We start from the raw sequence: 22881 nt of genomic DNA, 5'->3' as shown, positions 1-22881 counted from the left end.
TATTAGACGTTTATGGATGGGCGTTACCATTCCCTCTTATAAAAGGGGTAAAGGGGTGTGACGTTCCCCAGTCTGATACTGGCAGCCCTGATTGGACAGTATCAGACCGTGCAGGGACACGCCCTCAACTTGTAACACCCAGTCCTAAATTTCTAGTAGGAATAATAGAGAAACATTACAATATATAGAGATAAGAATAGATGCTGTAGAATACAATAATCTACTAAAACAGACGTCAGGATGGGTGAGCGATCTGTTTAAGGCTGGCCACACACATTAGACAGCGGCAAGCACTCGGACCAGAGCTTTCTCTCCTGACACAAGCCGAGCATGCACGTGTTTAGTGCCATTGCTGGGCCCGGATGTCATCTGGTACCTAAGGTGACAAACACTATCACTGATACAGTGTCTTGTGAGGAATCAGTGTAAGACGTATGGCTGTTTCCTTCTGGTACCTAATGAGTTAAGATGGATCACAATCTCAGCTCTGCTACATCTGTGACTTTTACACCCCTCACAATGACCGGCTTGGCTTCTTTACCTCCCTCCACTTGTCGTGCACTTTCCTATTGATCCACCTGAGTGAGTACTGAGGCGGAATAACGGCACCCACCTCCCCGCATGGCGTGTTCTCCACCGCCATGTCCGCCTCACTGCTCGAATCCATCAGAAATACAAGAAAACAAGTGATCGATCCTGGTCTTGTAGCGTGCGGATATTCATCCTGGACCATGAGGTTCCTCAGCCCGGCAGACACAACATCACAAAGACCTGATCCCCCAGACACAGGCGAGTGCAGTGTCTGAATAATACCGCCATACAGCGCACAGATACCACCCCTGTGTCTGAATAATACTGCCATACAGCGCACAGATACCACCCCTGTGTCTGAATAATACCACCATACAGCGCACAGATACCACCCCTGTGTCTGAATAATACAGCCATACAGCGCACAGATACTACTTGTGTCTGAATAATACCGCCATACAGCGCACAGATACTACTTGTGTCTGAATAATACCGCCATACAGCGCACAGATACCACCCCTGTGTCTGAATAATACTGCCATACAGCGCACAGATACCACCCCTGTGTCTGAATAATACAGCCATACAGCGCACAGATACTACTTGTGTCTGAATAATACCGCCATACAGCGCACAGATACTACTTGTGTCTGAATAATACCGCCATACAGCGCACAGATACCACCCCTGTGTCTGAATAATACCGCCATACAGCGCACAGATACTACTTGTGTCTGAATAATACCGCCATACAGCGCACAGATACTACTTGTGTCTGAATAATACCGCCATACAGCACACAGATACCACCCCTGTGTCTGAATAATACTGCCATACAGCGCACAGATACCACCCCTGTGTCTGAATAATACCACCATACAGCGCACAGATACCACCCCTGTGTCTGAATAATACTGCCATACAGCGCACAGATACCACCCCTGTGTCTGAATAATACCGCCATACAGCGCACAGATACCACCCCTGTGTCTGAATAATACCGCCATACAGCGCACAGATACCACCCCTGTGTCTGAATAATAATGCCATACAGCGCACAGATACCACCCCTGTGTCTGAATAATACTGCCATACAGCGCACAGATACCACCCCTGTGTCTGAATAATAATGCTATACAGCGCACAGATACCACCACTGTGTCTGAATAATACCACCATACAGCGCACAGATACCACCCCTGTGTCTGAATAATACTGCCATACAGCGCACAGATACCACCCCTGTGTCTGAATAATACCAGATACACCCCTGTGTCTGAATAATACCGCCATACAGCGCACAGATACCACCCCTGTGTCTGAATAATAATGCCATACAGCGCACAGATACCACCCCTGTGTCTGAATAATACCACCATACAGCGCACAGATACCACCCCTGTGTCTGAATAATACCGCCATACAGCGCACAGATACCACCCCTGTGTCTGAATAATACCGCCATACAGCACACAGATACTATTTGTGTCTTGATAATACCGCCATACAGCGCACAGATACCACCCCTGTGTCTGAATAATACTGCCATACAGCGCACAGATACCACCCCTGTGTCTGAATAATACCACCATACAGCGCACAGATACCACCCCTGTGTCTGAATAATACCGCCATACAGCGCACAGATACCACCCCTGTGTCTGAATAATACCGCCATACAGCACACAGATACTATTTGTGTCTTGATAATACCGCCATACAGCGCACAGATACCACCCCTGTGTCTTAATAATACCGCCATACAGCGCACAGATACCACCCCTGTGTCTGAATAATACCACCATATAGTGCACAGATATTACACCTGTATCGAAATAATACTGCCATACTGCCCAGATACTAGTTTTGTATCTAAACAATACTGTCATACACTACATAGATAAGGATGTTTTGCAGCACCTATTGGAGGTCGCATGATCTAGGATCCAAGGTGGTGGAGTCTCAAGGCTCCTGCCTCAGCAGCAGGAGGCTCCCTAACTCCCAGACCTTCACCAATATCATGTTCTGCTTACGCCCGCAGATACCACCCCTGTGTCTCAATAATACCGCCATACAGCGCACAGATACCACCACTGTGTCTGAATAATACCACCATACAGCGCACAGATACCACCCCTGTGTCTGAATAATACTGCCATACAGCGCACAGATACCACCCCTGTGTCTGAATAATACCGCCATACAGCGCACAGATACCACCCCTGTGTCTGAATAATAATGCCATACAGCGCACAGATACCACCCCTGTGTCTGAATAATACCGCCATACAGCGCACAGATACCACCCCTGTGTCTGAATAATAATGCCATACAGCGCACAGATACCACCCCTGTGTCTGAATAATACCGCCATACAGCACACAGATACTATTTGTGTCTTGATAATACCGCCATACAGCGCACAGATACCACCCCTGTGTCTGAATAATACTGCCATACAGCGCACAGATACCACCCCTGTGTCTGAATAATACCACCATACAGCGCACAGATACCACCCCTGTGTCTGAATAATACCGCCATACAGCGCACAGATACCACCCCTGTGTCTGAATAATACCGCCATACAGCACACAGATACTATTTGTGTCTTGATAATACCGCCATACAGCGCACAGATACCACCCCTGTGTCTTAATAATACCGCCATACAGCGCACAGATACCACCCCTGTGTCTGAATAATACCGCCATACAGCGCACAGATACTACTTGTGTCTGAATAATACCGCCATACAGCGCACAGATACCACTTGTGTCTGAATAATACCGCCATACAGTGAACAGATATCACCCCTGTGTCTGAATAATACCACCATATAGTGCACAGATATTACACCTGTATCGAAATAATACTGCCATACTGCCCAGATACTAGTTTTGTATCTAAACAATACTGTCATACACTACATAGATAAGGATGTTTTGCAGCACCTATTGGAGGTCGCATGATCTAGGATCCAAGGTGGTGGAGTCTCAAGGCTCCTGCCTCAGCAGCAGGAGGCTCCCTAACTCCCAGACCTTCACCAATATCATGTTCTGCTTACGCCCGCAGACATAACTAATGCTGACAGAAGCGCTTACAGCGGTCATTGAAAACTTCACAATCAAAATGTCAACGCCAAAAGGCACAGTGGTTTCAGGGTTAATCACAAACAGATCTAGCGCGGTACATTTCAGCAAGCTCAGTGCTGTATCTGTTCAAAGAGCACCCATCAGCTGGATCAACCCTGCCTTGTGGCATTCCCTAGAAAAAATGCAAATGCCGACTTCACTGCGCCGAGGGGCGGGGCTAAGCCTTTCAGTGCACCTCAGGAAATGGAGGCCACGCCTCTCAGTGCACCAAAGCCCTAATTTGCATAAAGAATACAAGTTTGTTAGGGCTCTTTCACACCTGCGTTATGGTCTTCCGGCATAGAGTTCCGTCGTCGGGGCTCTATGCTGGAAGAATCCTGATCAGTTTTATCCTAATGCATTCTGAATGGAGAGAAATCCGTTCAGGATGCATCAGGATGTCTTCAGTTCCGGAACGGAACGTTTTTTGGCCGGAGAAAATACCGCAGCATGCTGCGCTTTTTGCTCCAGCCAAAAATCCTGAACACTTGCCGCAAGGCCGGATCCGGAATTAATGCCCATTGAAAGGCATTGATCCGGATCCGGCCTTAAGCTAAACGTCGTTTTGGCGCATTGCCGGATCCGACGTTTAGCTTTTTCTCAATTGTTTCCATGGCTGCCGGGACGCTAAAGTCCTGGCAGCCATGGTAAAGTGTAGTGGGGAGCGGGGGAGCAGCATACTTACCATCCGTGCGGCTCCGGGGCGCTCCAGAGTGACGTCAGGGTGCCCCCAGGTGCATGGATGACGTGATCGCATGGCACGTCATCCATGCGCATGGGGCGCTCTGACGTCACTCTGGAGCGCCCCGGGAGCCGCGCGGACTGTAAGTATACCGCTCCCCCGCTCCCCACTCCTACTATGGCAACCAGGACTTTAATAGCGTCCTGGCTGCCATAGTAACACTGAACGCATTTTGAAGACGGATCCGTCTTCAAATGCTTTCAGTACACTTGCGTTTTTCCGGATCCGGCGTGTAATTCCGGCAAGTGGAGTACACGTCGGATCCGGACAACGCAAGTGTGAAAGAGGCCTTAGTTTTTTTCCTCAGGAATGCCACAACTGATTTTCACAAGACAGGTATTATGTTAATCAGAAGGATCAACCCTACCAGGCAGTATGGCTTGTTCTAATAGGGTTGATCCTTTCGGACAGGTGCTCGATTTTCTTGCCAAATTGCACATTATTGGTTGCCAAGAGTAGACCATAAAACCTTGTTTTTTTCTGTATAGCCCAGTTATATTTCTTTAACTTGATCCATTTCCCTCCAAATAATGCATATGGTATTAGAGCGCCATGGAAACTACATGTGACCCCCCGCCATATATATGTTACTGTACAGAGTAAGAAGGAGCGATATAACCTCTGTAGTCATGGTAACCAAGGTGAGCAGATCCTGTGGATCCTCTCATCATTTACATTTCTCCTTGTCTAATCCTAGAACTGGTTACCTGGGAAACATATTTAGTACTTATTATTGTTATCACCAGCAAGAGTGGACGTCAGGGTCGCCACCAAGAGTGGACGTCAGGGTCCTCATCAAGAGTGGACATTAGGGTCGCCACCAAGAGTGGACGTCAGGGTCACCACCAAGAGTGGACGTCAGGATCCTCATCAAGGGTGGACGTCAGGGTTGCCACCTAGAGTGGACGTCAAGGTCCTCATCAAGAGTGGACGTCAGGGTCGCCAACCAAGAGTGGACGTCAGGGTCGCCAACCAAGAGTGGACGTCAGGGTCGCCAACCAAGAGTGGACGTCAGGGTCGCCAACCAAGAGTGGACGTCAGGGTCGCCAACCAAGAGTGGACGTCAGGGTCGCCAACCAAGAGTGGACGTCAGGGTCGCCAACCAAGAGTGGACGTCAGGGTCGCCAACCAAGAGTGGACGTCAGGGTCGCCAACCAAGAGTGGACGTCAGGGTCGCCAACCAAGAGTGGACGTCAGGGTCGCCAACCAAGAGTGGACGTCAGGGTCGCCAACCAAGAGTGGACGTCAGGGTCGCCAACCAAGAGTGGACGTCAGGGTCGCCAACCAAGAGTGGACGTCAGGGTCGCCAACCAAGAGTGGACGTCAGGGTCGCCAACCAAGAGTGGACGTCAGGGTCGCCAACCAAGAGTGGACGTCAGGGTCGCCAACCAAGAAGTTTATTGATGAAACAGTTAAAGTAAAGCTCTTTAGATCTTATAGATCATTGAAACTGAAGCATTCTTAGTATTTATCTTCACATTGTATTTTAGAAAAATGACCTGGTGCATGTGTGAATGTTACCTATGCTTGTCCTTCCCCAGAAACCTTAAAAAAAAGTTACTGCCGAACCGTAGGTACATAGTCGATAAGGATAAAAAAAAAGACATAGGTCCATCAAGTCCAACTTCTAATCCTGTTGTGTTGATCCAGAGGAAGGCAAAAAAAAACATGAGGCGGATGCTGATTATTCCATATTAGAGGGAAAAATTCCTTCCCGACTCCAAATCTTAGAATAAATCCCTGGATTATATGATTGGTTCTGAGATGACCCCTTTAAGAAATCAATTCCAAATCCAAGTATTGACATCATTGGAGTTGGTGCATCGTTCCGTCGCTAGGAAGATACTGATGACATCATAAGACCATGTTATTTTGTCATTTATAACCAGTCTGACTTTCTATCGCAGATACCGGAAGCACAGAACCTCCAGCGTATGAAAACAGCAGGGACCTCCTGTACCCACAGATGGACCTGATGGAACTGAGGGCGGCTGTAAATACTCCGTACGTGAAGAATGATCTCCTAGTCCTACGTCTTTGCTGGATGGACGCTCCCTTGGGCTAACATCAGTCTTAAACGCTGATCCTATCCTTATGGGGGTTGCCCATGAACAGTATTTGTCACCTCACCATATAATAGGTGATAAATGTATAATCACTGGGGGTCCAACTGGAGTGACCACGAGAATGGGGGTCCCTGAGTTTTCTGTGTGAACGGAGTGGTAGTATGCATGCTCCATTCACTTCTATGGGACTGGCTGAGGGAGGACTGGACTTGGCCATCTACACCAGTTCTATAGAAGGAGTAGTGATTATGTATGTGCACTACTGCTTCATTCACACACGGGTCTTGGGGACTCCAGTTTTTGAAAACATTGGGGGTCCTAAGAATCCTACATTTATCACCTATCCTGTAGATAACTTTTAAAAGTTCTTGGTGGGTCGACTACTTTAAGATGACCATACACATTCAAGTCAACAGCTATTCCCCTCAACCTTCCCATACACACGCATGCTCAGTTTGGCCAAGCATGCGTGTGTTTTGAATTGGGGAGGGGGGGGGGGGGTAATAGGAAGTAAGAACTGGCAGACACTCCCTGTGGTGGGTTATCTTCTTTGAGAACAAAGGATCGGGCAAGTTGAAAGACGTCCAGTACACCTTAGATTTTCAGCCAGTTCACCAGCGGGACTGGCCGAGGATGTGTATGAGGATGTCCTGACAGTAGATGTCGGAGATGGAACCTACTGTGCTTTAACAATTGCTTAATCCTTTTGATCTCAGGGGGGGATAAGCTGAGGAGTCCGGCAGCGGCTAAGGCTACTTTCACACTTGAGGCAGAGTGATCCGGCAAGGAGTTCCGTTGCCGGAACTGCCTGCCAGATCCGGCAAAACGTATGCCTGATCAATCTTAAAAATGCCTGATCAGTCAAAAAAAAATGCATTGAAATGCCGGATCCGTCTTTTCAGTGTCATCCGGAAAAACGGATCCGGCATTCGTTTTTTTCACCTTTTTTTCGGTCTGCGCATGCGCAGACCGGAAGGACGAATCCAGCATTCCGGTATTTTGAATGCCGGGTCCGGCACTAATACATTCCTATGGACAAAAAAAATGGCATTCAGGCAAGTCTTCAGTTTTTTGGGCCGGAGATAAAATCGTAGCATGCTGCGGTTTTATCTTTTTCCTGATCAGTCAAAAAGACTGAACTGAAGACATCCTGATGCATCCTGAACGGATTACTCTTCATTCAGAATGCATGGGGATAAAACGGATCAGTTCTTTCAGTTATTGAGCCCCTGTGACTGAACTCATTGCCGGAAAAGAAAAATGCAAGTGTGAAAGTGCCCTTACTCCACTCAGAACACATGCACACTCGGCATGTTTTTAAGGCCGGGATCACTGCTATTTTTTTCCCATTGTTCTGCTCCATTAGAGGAGCCGGATTGGGCCCAAAACTGACCCTAATGGAGCTAGACTACAATGGACCCCGATCAGTTTCCCTTCAGATTCCTCCTTTTTTTTCACCAGACAAAAAAGTTCTGCACGCAGGACTTTTTCTTCTGGGCTTTTTAATGGAATCTGTGACACTGGCTCCCAGACAGCGGCTTCAGCGCAGACGTGAGCTCGCCCTTATTGGTTGACTTTGGGGGAAATATTTGCTATGGAATAAATTTAGGATCATTCATCCGATGGATTCTTTCACTTAGAAATGTTATAACTTCACTGAAACTCTCGGAGAAAAATGAGCTCTTATTCTATTAACTTTCTAACCAGATTTCCGTATGGAGGTCAGAACCAGCTGCCGGCACTTCCCCTGAGAAACCTGTACGATAATGTAAGTCTAATCCATCCAATCCCACATCTGAGGGGCACATATCTGGGATGTATGTTTTACCATCAATCTGCATCTGACACGATGATTTGATCACATTTTTGGAATAGGTTTTTATAAAACAATGTTGCTTCATTTATCTTCTGCGTTTCACAGGACATAGCAAACTGCAGGAGTCCATTCACAGTGAAATCCGTCAAGGTTCGACTTTGATTTGGGCATAAGCCAGCTTACAAGATCGTTCAGGAGAAGAGAGAGAGAGAGACTGGAGATTGAGTCTTCAGGGGTGCACTGCTCTCTGATGGATTTCACTGTGAAAGGAAGTCTGCAGCATGCAATGTACTGCGAAACACAGAGCAGCCAAGGTCGGCAGAGACACCTGAGCAAACATCCCTTTATGGAGGATGGGGGAGCGGGAGAAAAGCAAAACACAGCCCAGGCTAGTAATAACATATGTACCCAATAGTAAAAGAGAACACGCCACAACACAATCAGAGACTGCCATCTAGCCACAAAATAATACCACCATGCGGTACCCATATAATGGCACCAAACAGCTGAAGGTCCCCCTGGCTATTAACGCCGCTGAGACACTTACTTCTATTGACGGTGAAGTAGTGAAAACCCTGGTTGCTCTCAAAGGGGTTGTCCAGGCAGTTATATTCTTAAAAATAATAAAGTCAAACCTCTCGTTACCGATCCCCACCACTGGCTTCCTAGTGAGCCAGCTCAGCCCGTGATTGGCTGACGGGACATTTCATCGGTGTCAAGAGGGACCAGAAAGTAGAGACCAACAGAGGACTTTGGTGGGGAACCAGTAAGGTAATTTATCACTTCGGCCTCGTGCACACAACCGTATGTATTGTGAGGTCCTCAAATCACGGATTCGCAAAATAAGGATGACGTCTATGTTGCATCCGTTTTTTTTTTTGCAGACACATTAACGGCTGAACAACTCCTTGAAAGTGAAGCCCCACGTGACGGTCACCTATTACAGAATAGGGTTTCTCTAATATAATCTTTTTATCTACTTTAGAAACCTGAAGCAGTTCCGATAGTGATCTTAGACGGTGTTCACATGTGCGGCATAAACTCCGGTACCTCTGTTCCTGCAGAGAATCAGAGTACCGGAATTTACCATATCTGGCATAGCCAGACATGGCCGCAACTTTGACTATGATGAGTCCGACAGGGATCTGGCCGCATTCTTACATAAATTCCGGCTTTTAGCTGGACAAAAAAAAAATCCTGCATGTGCAACGTTTCGTCCAGCCAAAGCCGGCAGTTATACCGGAAAGTGGCCGGATCACCGTCAGATCCTATTATAGTCAATGAGGATCTGGCGGTGCACTGCCGTTTCTGGCTATGCTGACACGGTACGCTTCGGTACTCTGTTCCTCTGCCTGAACAGAGTACTAGAGTTTATGTGGCCTTACAGGCAGCCATCGTGAGCCAGCTGTGGGTGGCAGCCTGTATTCTGTGAATGGATGTCAACATCAAGAACATCAATACATTTTATGTTTCTTCCTTGCACAGGCTGCGTATCGTCCTCCGTTCCCTCCTGCAGTACAGACTGCAGCCCCGTTCTTCCCAAGGGTTCCGGCTTCGACACCTTTTTTCCCGTTTGCCCAGCATCCAGCTCCGCTCTTGCCCACAGTTCCCTTATCAACGCCTCCTTTACCTGCGGAAACAAACTCATCTCTATTACCAGCAGTCCCGACTCTAAGTCCCACAGTTGCGCCATTACCAAAGGAACCCGCCAAGAGACCTTCAGGTACCAGCTACAAAGCACCTTGGGTCAATGTCCATTCAAATCCTGTTGTGGGTATTAAAGGGGTTGTCCAGCTTCAGCAAGAAAACGGACAATGCTGGGAAATGGGCCACAATAATAACGGAAGCATTGCTTTCCTAGAAGATCCAGTGCCGCTGCCCTAGTTATTCCCACTGACCAGCTGTTTGAAGAGGCTGTGGCACTGTGGTGAGCACTGCAGCCTCTGTCTAGGCCGATGACGTCAAATTCATTAGTCACATGGCCTATGTGCAGCTCAGTCCCATTCAAGTGGATGGGGCTGGGCTGCAATACCAAACATGGCCACTATACAAGGATGGCGCTGTGCTTGGCATACTGTCAGGAGGCCAAGTGTGCTTCAGCCCTTTCAAACAGTGGGGGTGCCAGGAGTAGGACCCCCACCGATCTGATCAATATTGCATTCACCTAGAAGTGAATGGAGTGATGGACACTATTGCTTCATGCAGAGAGGGGACTCAGGGACCTTATGTTCCCAGGATCACAGGGGTCCCAGTGGTCCGACCCCCCCCCAATTCAATATTTATTGCCTGTCTTGTGGATAGGCAAGAAATAAATTTGGTGGGATGACCCCTTTAAATTCTCCCAAATACACAAATCTACATTTTTCATTCAGATTCTCCATGTCAATGTATATTTCAGACACCTGCACGCCATTGCCAAACTACTACGAGCTCTTAGAGTTTGATCCGCTCGCTGACAGTAACAAGACGGAGTAAGTACTGCTGCACAATACCTACTGCAAACGTCGTCCATCACTGTCATTTCATGTGATTTATATAATATCTTTACCAGAGAAGGTGTAAAATACCAAGACTATCATCTGACTTATCTAAGAAGTATATATTTCTTTTGAAGGGCACCTTTCAGCAGGATAAAATATATTACACCAGGTATATTATCTGCTGGGGTTGATCCTGCTGATTAAAATGATACATATCTTGTGAAAATGGGTTGTGGTATTCCTGAAAAAAAGTACTTTTATTCTTTATGCAGATTAGGGCTTCTGTATAGCAAGGGGTGTGGCCAGCACTGGAAAGCTGAGGAGCGCAGAGGGGATAGGCCCCGCCTCCTCGGGGCCCTGAAGCCTTACTCCGCATAAGGAATCAAAGTCTCTTTTCTCGGGAACGCTGCAGCCGATTTCCACAAGACAGGTATCATTTTAATCAGCAGGATCAATCCTACCAGGAAGTGTTCCTGGTTTAATAGGGTTGATTAGGAAAGTAGGAGGGATACCCCCATACACAGCAGCTGGTTTCATCAAATCGTTGGGTTTGGCCAACACTCATCTAATATGTATGCACACCTTCACAAAGACTAACTCGGGGATCTCATCTGTCCTTGTGGGGTCAACACTAATTTTCTTCCTAATATAGTTGTAATTATACAGATATGACCCGCGCAGATCCGAGATTCTCATCAGTTGTGCTGGAGCACTCTTGCTATAAAGAACCCTTTCCTATACGGATAACAGTACCACGTGTCCTCCACATGTAAAGCTCCTGTACTGTATATGTCAGGAGGATTTCCCGAGGTACACATCCAACAGAAGTCTCCAACAAATGCCACTGCATAGAAATACACTGGCATATGTCGCCCAGAGGACCGCATAGTAGTAAACATATACCGTGCACTGTTTTTTGTTCGATCAAATAGTGTAGCCTACTATTGTAATTACTGTTTGACTGAAGGCCACAAAGTGGATTTCGATCCGAATTTCAGTGAAAATTTGATTTGCCGCGAAGCCGAATTTCCTCGTGCTTCGTGGTAGCAAAGCGATTTTCCCTGAAATAGCGGTAAAAATAAATTCTGAGTGACAGCTCTAGTGATCTCCTGGTTGGATGCTACATCTGATGCTACATCAGAGCAGAGGAGCGGGGCTGTGCAGAAGCTTAGTGCAGACATCACTTTACAGTAAAGCTTTGCCTCCAGTGTAATGGCAGGAGCAGAACCTGGCAGAATAAAACTTCATATACACACCACTCCTGATGAGAAAAGCTCAGCAAAAAGGTACATTTATACTGCTCTCCCCAGCCCCTACCTAGTGCTGTCAACAGTTCAGCATAGTCAGAACTGCTGACAGGCTTCCTTTAATGGTAACGTTTACTATTTTGATTATTTTAGGTATATACGCCCTGTAGGTTACTGACCAGGGTGCTAATAATGTGTTTTCTGTCTTTTAGGGCTATCTATGAAGAAATTGATATCACATCATGGAAATCGAAGAATAGTTCTTGCTAGTGCTCTGTGTGGGGTAATAGCCCTTTTATTTTTTTTAAAGGGCTTATCCCTCAAAAATACCTATCACCAGTCCGTATGTATTCAGGCAGCAAACAAATGTCTCTGACTCTACACGTGAGTTCAGTTTGATTCCCTCCTGGGAATAATTTCTGTAGTCACATCCTTGGGATACATAAGGAACTGACCTTGTAGCTTGTACCTGGTGCCCAACCCTGCAGCACAGCGATAGAGTGAAATGGAAAATTCATTCTGCATCTTTTCACCACTAGGGGGAGCTCATTAAAAGGCTTTTCCAGAACTTAGATTTTGATGGTCGATCCTCAGGATAGGCCATCAATATCTGATCTGCTGGGGTCAGATATCCTGTACCCCCGCCAATCGGCTGCTCTGCAGTAGCTCTGGCCCCATAAGTTGGTGTGTTGTGTAGTGGACGGACCATGGAGGTGAATGGGAACAGCGCTGCACTAACCAGCTCCATCCACTATGTGGTGCCAGAACTACTACAGAAGAGCTGATTGTTGAGGGCGCTGGACCACCGCTGATCAGACATCGGTGGCAATGAGCACAGTTCTGGGAATTTAATGCAATAACTTCTATATTGACAGTGAGTTCCCCCTATGGCACCTTAGAGTCGATCAGTGGCTCCCAACAAGCAGCCCTGGACTAAGTATGGAAACTAAGGGGCTAGAGCGGGGGTAGGCAACCTCCGGCACTCCAGCTGTTGTGAAACCACAACTCCCAGCATGCATACTTGCTCTGCTCTTCTAAGAACTCCCATAGGAATTAATAGAGCATGCTGGGAATTGTAGTTTCCACAGTGTTAGTAGTAAAGACCATTTAAAGGGATGAGCCATCAGGATAGGCCTGGTCCATCTATACCACATACAGTATGTCAAACTCATGGCCCTCCAGCTGTCGCAAAACTACAACTTCCATCATGCTCAGACAGCCTACAGCTATCAGGGCATGCTGGGAGTTGCAGTTTTGCAATAGCTGGAGGTCCATGAGTTTGACATCCCTACACTGTTAAGCCTCATTCACACGTCCGTGCTTAAATCAGTGAAAAGATGGTCAGTCATGCATCCGTAAAGATGTCCGTGATGGATCCATGTGTCCATTCTTTGCTGTCTGTGTGTTACTAACACTGCACAGCTGAAAAATAATTATTCAAAGCATCTCTTCCTAATGATCTATGAAACACGGATGGCATTCGTGTTGCTATCGCGGTTTTCACGGACCCATAGACTATAATAGGCGTGATGGATCCATGAACACGGACAAAATAGAGCATGCTTCCGTGCTAAAAAAAAAAAAAAAACAGACCCATGGACCGTGCTAAAACTCTGATGTGTGAATACACACATTACAATGAATGGGGACGTGTGCGGTCCGTAAAACACTGACGCGTGAATGAGGCTTTAGGAGCCCTATTTCCTTAAAATTGGCTCGCTCACATACAGCTCAGTTAGCGGTCATCAGCGGACTCCCCATAAACCCGCACTTTTCAGATATCTTGGACATTTATACTTATTGCCATAGGCAGAGAGAAATAAGTGGATGCCAGATGTCTCAGATGCCGCTTATCTCTCATAGTAAAAAGTAAAGTGCAGAGAACAGAAACGATGCTAACATTTGTCTGCTTGAAATTGTTGCCAGTGAATTTAAGGGGGTGGTTACTTTTTCGCCTGGATGATTTGCATGTTTAACTTTCCTTAAAGGGCGTCTGTCACCATGTTACCTGCAATGACGGGCTGATAGCGTCAAAGATGATGACTCCAAATACGTAATTTCTATATCCCCGCTGGCTAATATTCCCTCATGATTATCCTGAAAAGTGTCAGCGCACTTTATGCAAATAGTGTTTAATCCACGCCCACTCCGCTGTCCTGCTTTATAAATATTCACATATTAATTCTGACGGCCCACCCCACACACCGCTCAGAAATCCTGCGCATGTGCCCTTACTTGTCATTCTTGGACCTTGGCACCGCTTGCAAAGATGCTAGTAATTCCAACTCAGTTATGGTATTGTGTAGACAGCAGGGCCAGCGCTAACGAGGGGCGGATGAGATCTAAAGAGACACCTGTGCTTGCCAGCAGAAGGAAAGGGTAGCGCATGCGCAGGATTTGGTGGGGGAAAGCTGCTGACATTGGCAGTTTTTTCTTCACAGTGAGGATGAGAATGGAGTTGCTGGGGTTATTTGCATTTGCCGGACTCCTAAGGTCTTGCAGCGCGAATATGCGGCAGCTCCCGTCCTGACCTCCCAGCACTGACTGGGTCACATAGCATTATAGCGACTTATGATTCTATGTAACCCTTACAGTTCTGGAATGTATTCGATAACACTGACATAATGCTGTACGGGTTACATAGCATCATAAATCAATATAATGTTATGTGACCCCATCAGCTCTTGGAGGTCAGGACGGGTGCTGCCGCATACTCAGGGCTCATGCACACAAACGTATTTTCTTTCAGTGTCCGTTCCCTTTTTTTTTTTTTGCGGACCGTATGCGGAACCATTCATTTCAATGGGTCTGCAAAAAAACAGGAAGTTACTCCGTGTGCTTTCTGTTTCCGTATATCCGTTCCACAAAAATAATAGAACATGTCCTATTATTGTCCGCATAACGGACAAAAATAGTACTGTTCTATTAGGGGCCAGCTGTTCCGTTCCGCAAAATACAGAATGCACATGGACGTCATCCATATTTTTTGCGGATCACACGCTGCAAGTCCAATGCAATGAACTCGCTCTTCTAAAAGGAGCATAAGGGCCTCAGTGCCTAGAACAATTGTGAAGCCAAACGCAATCTACGGTTCATATTTAGCATTGGCCCGTTTCCAATTATACAGCAGTCCCATTGGTTGCAGCAGAGACTGTTGCAACAAACAAGTAAAAAGTGGCCACTCCTACAAGGGGGCAAATACTTTTTCCACAGCTCTACAATATGTAGAAATGGATTGAGGGGTGTATATTTCTAATTGCCCTTAACCCTCTGTGACAGGTCATTCTCACGCCTCGGAGGATAGACAGATGGATGTAGAAGAACAATTGATTTTACCGATGGGTCAGATGAACGGAACGAACACCTACGGTGGAAGAAGGCAAACTTTCTCAAGGCTGTAAAGTGACATCATGACGACGGCGTGGGGTGGACTGGAACACCGTTTGCATAGAGCAGCGGTTTAATTCTGTGGTCGTAAACATGAAATCCAAGCTGAAATCTCACCCATGTCTCAAGACGTTGCTTCCACTAGCCCCTAGTGCTAAGAGGTTGCACTTAGAACTCTTTCAGCCCAATTAATTGACTACCACTAGGGGGAGCTTACTAAAGACAGATTTTATATGGCTCCTATGGAACCCAATAATTAATATAGTTTGTTCTTGAGCCTCCTCTAGTGGTGGCTGCAGGTAGCTAGAATATTATTATTTAAAGGGCAACGGTCATGTTTTCATAATTTTTTTTTATTTTAGCATATGTTACTGCTGCAGCAGCATTATGCAATCTTTAGTTACTTCACATACCACTGTTTTCCTTGAGTTTTTCCCTTAGTTACAGCTGTTTAAACATTTACAATATGAGGACCTTATCAAGATGGTTCCTCTGCCAGTTCTCTGAGGCCAAAACTGCTTTCCCTCACTTCACATACACACTTGCTGTAGCCAGCAGCTCCCTGCCAGCCAATCAGATTGGATTACTGAGAGACACGCCTCCTCACTCTGAAGCCTAATGCAGGCAGGCAGTGTGAAGGACCGCCCCTCTGTCTTCCTGTCTTCTTAGCCAGAGACAGACAAGCCATAGCAACGGTCCTTTAAGGCAGTGTTCCTCAACTCCAGTCCTCAAGACCCACCTGCCGGTCATGATTTCAGAATATCCCACAGAATGAATACCTGTGGTAAGTCCTAATGCACTGACACCAATTATATCAGCTTCTCAATACTAAGGAAAACCTGAAAAAATGACCGATAGGTGGGCCCTGACGACTGGAGTTGAGGAACCCTGTTTTAACCCTTTCGCTACCAGCGTCGTACATGTATGGTGCTGGTGCGATGTGTAAACATGACGCCTGCTCGCACGTGCAGCGGGTGTCATGGCAGGCAAATCTCTGATGTTTCATACAGCAGGGACCTGCGGCTAATTACCGTGACCGGCAATAATGCTGATCGCGATAATTAAATGCTTTAGATGCCGTGATCAAGTGAGATCACGGCACCTAAATGCACAAAAACCCGGAAGCTTGCGCTTCGGGGCTTCCTACCGATGCCCCGTGTGTCCAATCCGAGCATAGGCAGTTGCGCTGAATACTGTAAGCCTTAGGCCTCTTTCACACGGGCGAGTTTTCCGCACGGGTGCAATGCATGAGGTGAACGCACTGCACCCGCACTGGAGCCGGACCCATTCATTTCTATAGGGCTGTGCACATGAGCGTTGATTTTCACGCATCACTTGTGCTTTGCATTAAAATCGCAGCATGCTCTATATTGTGCGTTTTTCACACAAAGCAGGCCCCATAGAAGTGAATGGGACTGCGTGAAAATAGCAAGCATCCGCAAGCAATGTGGATGTGGTGAGATTTTCACGCACGGTTTCTAGGTAACGATCAGGACGGGGACCCGATCATTATTATTTTCCCTTATAACATGGTTATAAGGGAAAATAATAGCATTCTTAATACAGTAATAAAGTAAATTGGGGATGGAGGGGTTAAAAAAAAGAAATAATAGATTACCTCACCTCATCCACTTGTTCGTGCAGCCCGGCTTCTCTTCTGTCTTCTTAAATGACCAGGAGGAAAAGGACCTGTGATGATGTCACTGCACTCATCACATGGTGTGTCACATGATCCATCACCATAGACAGAAGAGAAGCTGGGTTGCGCGAACAAGTGGATGAGGAGAGTTAAATTTTTGTAAAAATTTTTTTAACCCCTCCATCCCTATTTTACTTAGCATTCTGTGATAAGAATGCTATTATTTTCCCTTATAACCATGTTATAAGGGAAAATAATAAAATCTACACAACACCTAACCCAAACTTCTGTGAAGAAGTCCGGGTTTGGGTACCAAGCACGCTGATTTTTCTCACGTGCGTGCAAAACGCATTAAAACGCTTCGCACTCGCGTGGAAAAATCGTGCATTTTCCCGCGACGCCCGTGTGAAAGAGGCCAAAGGGTACTTTCACACTAGTGGTTTTCTTTTCCGGTATAGAGTTCCGTCCTAGGGGCTCTATACCGGAAAAGAACTGATCAGTTTTACCCTAATGTATTCTGAATGGAGAGCAATCCGTTCAGGATGCATCAGGACGTCTTCAGTTCAGTCTTTATCTCCGGCCAAAAAAAAACGGAACACTTGCCTGAATCCCGGACCGAAGAAAATGTGAAAAAAATAAATGCCGGGTCCGTTTTTCCGAATGACATCGGAGAGACGGATCCGGCATTTCAATGCATTTGTAAGACGGATCAGGATCCTGATCCGTCTTACAAATGCCATCAGTTGGCATACGTTTTGACGGATCTAGATCACTCTGCTGCAAGTGTGAAAGTACCCTTACTGATGAGGCTAACAGTATTCAAACTGCAATTCTTATTTTGACCACCAGATGGCAGGCCAGGATAAGAAATTAGCAAAAGTAAGCAAAATAAGCTAATAAAAAAATTCTGATAGACCAAAATTAAAAATTTGATAAGCTCATATATGAGGCACATAATGATCACAAAAAATAAAGGAAAATTAAAAATTTATAAAAAAATGCAAAATGTATAAAAGTTTAAATCACCCCCCTTTCCGTATAATAAAAAAATAAATACCTAAATAACAAAATATAAAAACCATGGATATCACCGCGAATGAAAATGCCCATACTATTAAAATAGAAAAAAAAATCCAATACGGCAAATGACGTAACGGAAAAAAGGGTCAAAATGGCAGATTTGCGATTTTTTCATTGATTCTCTTACCCCAAAAATTTTTATTCAATGTAATCGCATACTCCAAAATGGTATCAATTAAAAGTACAAATTGTTCTGCAAAAAATGAGCCTCTAAAAAGCTCAGTAGACATAAGTATAAAAAAGTTCTGGGGGTCAGAATATGGCGATATAAAAAAATAAAAACATTTTATCAAAGTTTAAATTTATTTGTACACTATTTACACATAAAAAACCTATACATATGGGGTATCGTTGGAATCGTACTGACCCAGAGAATGAAGGGCATGGGTCCGTTTTGCCGTATACGAAACGCTGTTGGAACAAAACCCGTAAAACGATGGAGGGATTGCGTATTTTTTTCCAATTCCACCCCATTTGGAATTTTGTTCCCGCTTCCCACTACATTGTCAGCCATAATTAATGGTGGCATTAGAAAGTACAACTTGTCCCGCAAAACATAGGCCCTCATACAGCTATGTGACCGGAAATCTAAAAAAAAGTTATGGCTCACGGAAAATAGGGAAGAAAAATTAAAATGCTAAAATCTCCAGTAGCCAAAGGGTTAAGGGAGCAGTGGAAAGGGACAGGGGACATTAATGTTATTATAAGGTAATTACAGATCTTTTACCAATCATTGACAGACTAGCTCTAATAAACTAGCAAATAAAAAATGACCGTTAAGCCTCATGCACACGTCTGTGGAACACGGACCGCAAGATACCGGCCTGGATTCCTGCTGAGCGCACAGTGTCATTGGTTGCTATGACGCCGTGCGCTTTGTGCGGCCGCTGCTCTACAGTACAACAGCGGCGGCACTCAGCAGGAATCCTGCTCCACAGATGTGTGCATGAGGCTCTACACTTTAAATCTATGGCAACGGCAGAGCTTTGTATCTAAAAAAACAAGATCTAAACCCCATAAAGATTTTTAATTCATTCTTATAATTATATCAACACAGAAGTCAATTTCTCCAAGTCATTTTTTAATTTTCGCGTTAACGGGTAAATTTATCAGAATTTTTTTTTTTTCCGAATGGACAGGACTAATTTTCCTCGGATCCGTTCTCTTTATTCAGCAGATGTCCTCAAATGAAAATTTGATTACTTTCAAATGAAAGTTTTACTGTTCCTCATCTGTTTAATTTTAGACTTAGTGAAGCGTTGCCGCAATTAACCTCACCAGGATAGATTTCAATTTTTTTTTTAATGCGGCAGCAATGGAGGGAGTCACATCCTTCCTAAATTAAAACCTTTACTTGTTCATCGGCACGGACAGTAATAGATGGAAATACCTATCTGCAGTACTTTTTATTTTCTTTTGCAATTAAGGAAATGTACGACAATGTGGGAGAAGACGGAGGAAATTTCTTAACCTTTCACTGAATTACACGCAGAGAGAATATGTTTTCAGCACGCGGGGAGCGAATTTACCCGGATGCTGCAGTAAACAATGCGATGCTCTAGTGCCATCTAGTGGTCAATGGCAGTAATACAAGGAGCAATCCTTTTAATAAAAACAAATGTTTCTGACATAGATTTGTCTCCTGATGGAGTTAGATGAACTAGTAAAAAAACATCATGAATTATAAGTGTTTTTCGTGGATTTTTTTCTTACAAACCTGTTGGGGTCTGAGCTTTCCATCAGGAGCACTGCCTGGCTTCCGATATACGCCACTGAGAAGCCGTAATGTGAAATTCATCGCCCATTGGTAAAAAAAATAAACGTATAATGCATAGTAGTTTTGCAGAATGCCTCAGACTAGAACAGCGCTATCAACTATACAGTGGAAAAATGGTATACGGTTACGCACACGCAATAAGAACGCTCCTTTGGCCTCTTATCAGGTGAATGGAGCCCTATGGATACCTCTGACGTATACAACCACAGAGCTTTTCCACTACATACAGCAAATATAGGCCTCAGAACATAGTAAGGGTATGTCCAAGATTTAAAAAAAATAAATGGCTGCCTACTTCCAAAAGCAGTGCCACACTTGTACGTAGGTTGTGTGCGGTATTGCAGCTTAGCCCCAATTATTTCAACGAAGGTGAGCTGTAATAGCAGACACAACCCATGGACAGGTGTGGGCATCATTTCTGCAAGAATCTGGACAAACCCCTTTGTCCCACTAGGCCAGGGATACTCAACTGGCGGACCGCGGTCCAAATACGGACCGCAGCCGCCAGTTGTCCGGACCCCAGCCATCCTTCAGAGCGCTCCTGTACCGTGCAGGAGGAGGAGCTTACCGGCGCACTTCCTCCTGTCCCAGGGGCGCAGTGAGAGACGGCTCCCTCCACATGCAGGCACCAGCACTTTCATCCGGCACCTGCACACATCCAATTCCCATTATTGGGGCATTGGATGCGGACCCCTTAGTTTCAATGGAGCGGAAAAATATGCAGACAGCACACAGTGTGCTGTCTGCATCTCTTGTGGCCCCATTGTAATTAAGGGGTCCGCATCCAATCCCCCAATAATGGGAATTGGATGCGGAACAAAACTATCATATGTCTGTTCTGTGGCTTGGGTTGCCACCCGGCCAGTAGTTCCCCATCAAGGCTGGTATTTTAGTTCCCTTGCCGGTGCCAGAATTTTCCTGTAAGGACTGTTAGGGTACTTTCACACTTGCGGCAGGACGGATCCATCCTGCCGCTATTTCGCCGGACTGCCACTCCCCATTGACTATAGCGGGAGTGGAGCTATGGCGCAGCACGGCAGTGATCGCCACACTAAAAAGTTGGACATGCAGAACTTTTAGGCTACTTTCACACTAACGTTTGATCGGATCCGTTCTGAACGGATCCGATCATAATAATGCAGACGGAGGCTCCGTTCAGAACGGATCCGTCTGCATTATTTTGGCATATAAAAGCTAAGTGTGAAAATAGCCTGGGACGGATCCGTCCAGACTTTCAATGTAAAGTCAATAGGGGACGGATCCGCTTGAAGATTGAGCCATATTGTGGCATCTTCAAACGGATCGGTCCCCATTGACTTACATTGTAAGTCTGGACGGATCCGCACGCCTCCGCACGGCCAGGCGGACACCCGAACGCTGCAAGCAGCGTTCAGCTGTCCGCCTGTCCGTGCGGAGGCGAGCGGAGCGGAGGCTGAACGCCGCCAGACTGATGCAGTCTGAGCGGATCCGCATCCATTCAGACTGCATCAGGGCTGGACGGCTGCATTTTCACAGGAAACACTGCATGAGGAATGTGTTTCTCGATATACATGCTTTCCTGTAGCCGAACTCATGGACGAGCTGTGTACACTGCACTCCGCGTACGCACACCTAGTCGCAATGAGAGGAATGCTACCGGCTCGTCCTTACTTTTATAAACTGTGGAAAAAAACAGAACAGTTTCATGAAAATTAACACAAAATACTAATACCAAAGAACCACTTTAAAGGGGCCGTCCAGAATCTTCAAATTGATAGTCCTTCTGCAGACTGTGCAGGGACACCCCCAACAGGTAACACCCATATGGACCTTTACTGCTGTCTACTGGCTATTCAGGAATAGAGAAATGAAACAACATAGTTATATAAAAAGATGCTGCAGAATATTTATTACATGGTGAATGCAAGTAGTTACTAAAACAGACAAGTCAGGAGAGGGGTGGTTTCTGTCCACACTGTGGCCCCACCAGTTCTGCCCCGTTTGGCCTTACCCTATATCCTGCCTCTGAAAGCATTAGCTCCAAACCTCCCGGCAGGGGCTGCCAACAGACCACTACTCCAGGGCAGAAAGTCCATGCAGAGGCTGCCATGATAAAAATCTGAGTATGCTCCTCCTGAACTGAAAATGAGCGCAGAAAGAGGTGAGCAGTATGTCGCCCTGTTGGAGCCTCTCCCGTTCTGCTGTGTATTACATGGTCGGCCATGCATCTGAATGGCACCATGTAATACTACACAGCTCGACGTCCCAGGCCATGCATTTCGAGATCAGTTGTCCCTGATGAGATATTTCACTGCAGTCACGTAAAAGCTAAAAAAAAAAATGGCACGTAAAGGAGTCAGGGTGTCAAAACCTCACAGAACAGATTCACTGGGCAGTAATCATTCCTTATTTTTTTTGCAGAATGAGTTGGACTTTTCAATGGCCTCCTACGAGGGGAAGGGAAACAATTCGTCCAGTGTTTTAAGCTTAGGCTACTTTCACACTCGCGTTTTGTGCAGATCCGTTCAGAAAATACAACCGTCTGCATCCGTTCAGAATGGATCCGTTTGTATTATCTTTAACATAGCCAAGACGGATCCGTCTTGAAGACCATTGAAAGTCAATGGGGGACGGATCCGTTTTCTTTTCAGCCAGTGAAAACGGATCCGTCCCCATTGACTTACATTGTGTGCCAGGACGGATTGGCTCAGTTTCATCAGATGGACATGTCATGGAGACTGAACTGATACAAACTGATGCATTCTGAGCGGATCCTTTTCCATTCAGAATGATCCGTTTTGGACCGCGTGTGAGAGCCCTGAATGGATCTCACAAACGGAAAGCCAAAACGCCAGTGTGAAAGTAGCCTTACTCTGTACACCATGCGGCATAAATAACGTTTCACCTTTACTCTATAGATCAGCACGATTATAGCGATACCAAATATGTATAGTTTGTTGGGGTTTATTTTTTTGCTAAACGTGCACATTTCACTGAAAAAAA

At 45.9% G+C, this 22881-nt stretch overlaps 1 protein-coding gene across 1 annotated transcript in view; it reads left to right on the top strand.

Annotated features, from left to right (window-relative positions):
• The window catches only part of TOM1L1 (target of myb1 like 1 membrane trafficking protein), a 96955-nt gene extending 81156 nt beyond the window's left edge, over positions 1-15799 (top strand). The window contains exons 11-16 of the mRNA XM_044297613.1: positions 6315-6411; positions 8181-8241; positions 9775-10012; positions 10688-10760; positions 12229-12299; positions 15296-15799. Coding sequence (XP_044153548.1) covers positions 6315-6411; positions 8181-8241; positions 9775-10012; positions 10688-10760; positions 12229-12286 — 527 coding nt within the window. The 3' untranslated portion in view covers positions 12287-12299; positions 15296-15799. The remainder of the gene's footprint in view (positions 1-6314; positions 6412-8180; positions 8242-9774; positions 10013-10687; positions 10761-12228; positions 12300-15295) is intronic.
• The last annotated feature ends 7082 nt before the right edge of the window (positions 15800-22881 follow it).

The sequence above is a fragment of the Bufo gargarizans genome, chromosome 6 (genome assembly GCF_014858855.1).
Source record: "Bufo gargarizans isolate SCDJY-AF-19 chromosome 6, ASM1485885v1, whole genome shotgun sequence".
Taxonomy (NCBI): Eukaryota; Metazoa; Chordata; class Amphibia; order Anura; family Bufonidae; genus Bufo; species Bufo gargarizans.
The sequence above is the reverse complement of the archived record's forward strand: the minus strand, read 5'-3'. Positions and strand labels throughout refer to the sequence as shown.